Source organism: Nematolebias whitei, chromosome 1 (genome assembly GCF_014905685.2).
Source record: "Nematolebias whitei isolate Nwh7 chromosome 1, NemWhi1, whole genome shotgun sequence".
Classification (NCBI taxonomy): Eukaryota; Metazoa; Chordata; class Actinopteri; order Cyprinodontiformes; family Rivulidae; genus Nematolebias; species Nematolebias whitei.
In genome coordinates this window covers 66821658-66826040 of record NC_056498.1, presented here as the reverse complement: position 1 = coordinate 66826040, position 4383 = coordinate 66821658, and the positions used below count along the sequence as shown (strand labels likewise).

Genomic DNA, 4383 nt, shown 5'->3' with positions numbered 1-4383 from the left:
ACTTACTGGAGAACACACAGCCAAGCCTTATTAGGGGACTACTGGTTTGTTATCACAGGAACAAACCAGTAGGTAATGGTCAGGTAGTGATTAAGTAATGATTGGTTCCTCAGTGAGTTCTTGGTGTGATGCTTCACTACATCAGTGAACAAAATAATAGCCAGGCAATGATTTGGTACTCAGCAAGTCATAGTCAAGCACAGTTAAGATGACACCAGTACAAGATGATGAAATAGATCATGTCTTTCATCAATAGGTTTACAAAAGAGAAAATCCAATATAATCAGTAAGAAACAGGTTTTTGACTATTACAAGCTGTGACCTCACTGGTGCAGGGTTTATCCAGAACCCACATGGAGAACTTCTCTTCTGTTTCTGTGGTAACAAACCAGTAGGCCCCTAATAAGGCTTGACTGTGAGTTCCCCAGTAAGTACTGGTGAACTACCCATGAGCTTCTGATTCGTTCCTCTTTGGTTTCCTTTGTAACTACCCATTAGTTCTTGATTAGTTCCTCTTCATTTACAAGGTAACTAACCAGTAGTCCCCTAATAAGGCTTGGCTTTGTGCTCCCCAGTAAGTACTGGTTAACTACTAGGGGTTGAATAGACAAATTGACCAATCGACTAGTCGATTCTATATCATCTCGCAAATGTTTATATTTCACGTCGATTAGTTGCGCAAATAATAATAAATAAACTATGGTTTACTGCTTGTACTACTATTCCTACTTCATGGTTTTTCACTTATCGTGGGGCTTCAGGGTACGAATCCTCCTCGATTGTATTTCAGTATCACACCTCTGCTCACTAAATAAGTTAACCATTGCAGTCTGGTAAATTGTAAAACATACTTTTAATAAAAATGACTATTTTTTTACTCCCCAGGTACAGCATTGGTGATTATGAGGTCATTGACGAGGAAACTAACATTGTCCGCATGGACAGCTGGCTTTATATCCTGGCTGAGACGATGGGCCGGCCTTATCGCTTCAACACCAGCGGATCAGGGAAGTGGGAGGGTGGGCCCAACAAAGACTCGGTTTACATCACATCTCTGTACTTCACTATGACCAGCCTGACCAGCATCGGCTTCGGTAACATCGCCCCAACAACAGATGGAGAGAAAATCTTTGCTGTGGCCATGATGATGATCGGCTGTGAGTCGGAGCTTGTTCTCACCTCTGTAATGCAGCAAACACACACCTCGGATGTCAAGTTGTGCTCTTAAACGCTGCAAACCACTCAGAAATGGGGATAAGGGAATTATGAGCGAAGCCATCAAAGTTCAGAAAATAAAACTCCATCGATGAGATGAGCGTTATGTTTATCTTTTACCCCAAATTTTCTTTCTTCTCAAAACAGAAATACTTTGTCAGACTTGGACATTTAAAAAAATTAGACATTTTAGGCCTTTCATTAACAACCAAATTAAACAGTCATTTATTGAAAGAATGCATTTCGCTGACTCCACTGCATGCAGAGCTTTTAGAAAAATTCCTTGAGCAATCTGTTCAAAGCAGGTATTATTGTCAACTACAAAGTACTACTACACCATAGTTTAGCCCAGTATCTGTAAAACTGACTGTGTTATAGCAAGTTTTGTGTTTAAGAGTGATTAGTTTTGCCATCTATCTTCAATTAAGCTGACTTAAAAAAAAAAAGATCAGTTGTCAGTTTATGTATAATAATAACTGTGTGAGTTTCATAATCTCGTGTAGTCACAAATGTGATCTGTTAGCACTCAGAATTTGTGTTACGGATGACTCTCAGCCACTACCACTCTAAAATTTAGTTCAAAATCTGCACAGTTAACTGAGGCATAGCCTTTTTTGTGTTTTCTGAAGCTGATTAACTGTTTGTTTAATTGAATTACTTATATATGCACATCCAATGATAACTGTCTAAAAGGTTATTTAAAATCTGTCATGCGGTTCATGAGATATTTTACTGACAGACAGAAAACAAACATACACATGCAATTCAATAGCCAGCCTTTCTATGAGTAAAAATAATTGATGAAGTGTAATACAGCAGCACGGTGGCACAACTGGTAGAGCTGCTGCCTCTCAGTGAGCAGGTCCTTGGTTCAAACCCTGGTCCAGGGTCCTTTCTGGGTGGAGTTTGCATGTTCTGTCCGTGCATGCGTGGGTTTTCTCCGGGTACTCTGGTTTCCTCCCACAGACTAAAAACATGCATGTTAGGCTGATTGGTAACTCTAAATAGTCTCTAGGTGTGAGTGAGAGAGTGAATGATTGTTTGTCTCGTTTGTCTCTATGTGTCCCTGTGATGGACTTGCGACCCGTCCAGGGTGTACCCCGCCCCTCGCACAGTGATTGCTGGACATGGGCACCAGTGACCCCCGTGACCCAAAATGGAAGAAGCGGGTAAAGATAATGGATGGATGGATGAAGTGTAATACACAAGTAAAAATTTTCACAGAATTTTAAACAAAATTTTTTGATAGTGACATTTTTGAAAAATTTCAATCCAAAACCTTTTCGAAAGCAGAGTTATAGGTAGGCCTGTCACGATAACAAATTTTGCTGGGCGATAAATCATCTCAGAAAGTATTGCGATAAATGATAATATTTTTTGGGATTTAAAATTTAAAAATAAATGTTGGTTCATTTTTGTGTGTAGTACCCTTTTTGACCACTGGATGGCAGTATAAGACCGTTTCAAACCAAGGATGGATACTGAGGGAGCGAGCAGTGTGTCTCTTTAAGAAAAATGGGAGGGAGGCCCCTTGATGTGACATGGGCTGGCTCTCTTCACTTTTTTCAGTTCTCAAAATGGCGGACGCTCAGTGTGGTTTCAGCTCTTTAGCATAGTATTTTTCACACAAAGCTTTTAATTAAAAATCAGTACACAAGTTCTCAGCTCCTTTCGGCAGAGCAAGACAACTTTTTACACCCAGGCACGGGTTTCAACCGTGAATTTTTGAGCTTCGACAAGACGGAGGTTTTTTCCCGAGGTCGGCCTGTTAGCTTAGCTCGTAGCTTAGCTTCTCAGCTTAGCTGCTTTTATCGATCCAAAAACATGATTTTGGATGGTTTGAACAGATTTTAAAGAAAAGAGAAAGGGAGGGGTCAGTGAAGAGCACCTGAGTTGAGCCTTTTGTCATCTAGTGTCTTCAGTAGAAAGAGAGAGACAAGAAGAAATGATAAAGCTGTTAAATGAAAATGAGGTTGATAATTTTCATTTATCATGTGATTAATTGATTTATTGTTTATCGCGACAGGCCTAGTTATAGGTATAGATTCTGAAAATATAAAATGTGTTGGTTTTACAACCTCCTGTCCCAGTAGAGTTCTTGTTTTCTGGACCAAGATGCGTCACTTGAAGTGTTGAAACTGCGCATGCGAGAATTTGCCAGTTTGCTAAAATTCCCTTCCATCTCAGTTTGGTTTTCAGTTTTTTTTTATCTTCAGCTAAAGCTTTAAAGAAGGCTAAACCTGGAGTGAGTTGGCTTCTGTGTCAGTGAAAACATAAAGAACTAAAAACAATAAAATCAAAAATATGGGCAAGTCAAGACACATCACATTACATAACAGGAGTTACACTGCAGCTTGTTGAAGAAAAGAACATGAACATTATATATTTTTAGTGGCTGTTATATAAGTGTAGCACACTATACTGCATTTTCAATATCCCACTGCAAAAACCCTAATAATTTTTGAATTTCAATTACCTTTCAATCTCATCAGCACCACTGTCAGCTCCATTCTGTCTGATTTAACGCAGGGACATCCACTGCAGTGACATTTCACTCATTACCCACAGTCTGCTCTGTGATAACGTGCTGAATTATTTAGATCTTCTCGGGCACAAATTTAAAAGGCCTCTGAAGTTTAAAACTCATTTGAAACAGTGAATAAGAAGGCGATATCTCAGCATCTCTAACATTCTCTGTGTTGGTTTTTACCTGTTTTGTATTAGTGTGGTTTGATTTGCCAATTTCAATAAAATTACTTCTTTTTTTAAAGTAAAGGCCATCCTTGAAGGAATGCATATTACCCATTACCGTTCATGAAAGAGTTTTAAACTAAGATAATTTTATGATAAGAAGGGACGACGTTGAAGCTGTTTTGGTTCAATCTCTAATAGATCTTGTGAAATCTGTCCCTCAGAGAATGTGTTTGAGATGATTCTCAGCTACCAAAACACCAAATTGTAGCTCAGTATCTGTAAACGTAACAGTTGGTCATTTTGTGTTTGGTAAAGTCAGTTAGCTGTGGCAGCCATCTTGATTTGAATTGGTTCACTCTAAAAGTTAAATAATTGGAAGTGTACATACAGTGGTAACGTTCTGAAGTTTGATTAAAATCCATCCAGTCATCCATCCATCCATCCATCCATCCATCCATCCATCCATCCATCCAT

The 4383-nt window shown here is 39.0% G+C and overlaps 1 protein-coding gene across 1 annotated transcript in view; it reads left to right on the top strand.

Annotated features, from left to right (window-relative positions):
- Positions 1 to 4383, top strand: part of kcnh1a (potassium voltage-gated channel, subfamily H (eag-related), member 1a) — an 81206-nt gene that overhangs the window by 44671 nt on the left and 32152 nt on the right. Inside the window, exon 10 of the mRNA XM_037697816.1 lies at positions 886 to 1157. Within this exon, the coding sequence (XP_037553744.1) occupies positions 886 to 1157 (272 nt within the window). The remainder of the gene's footprint in view (positions 1 to 885; positions 1158 to 4383) is intronic.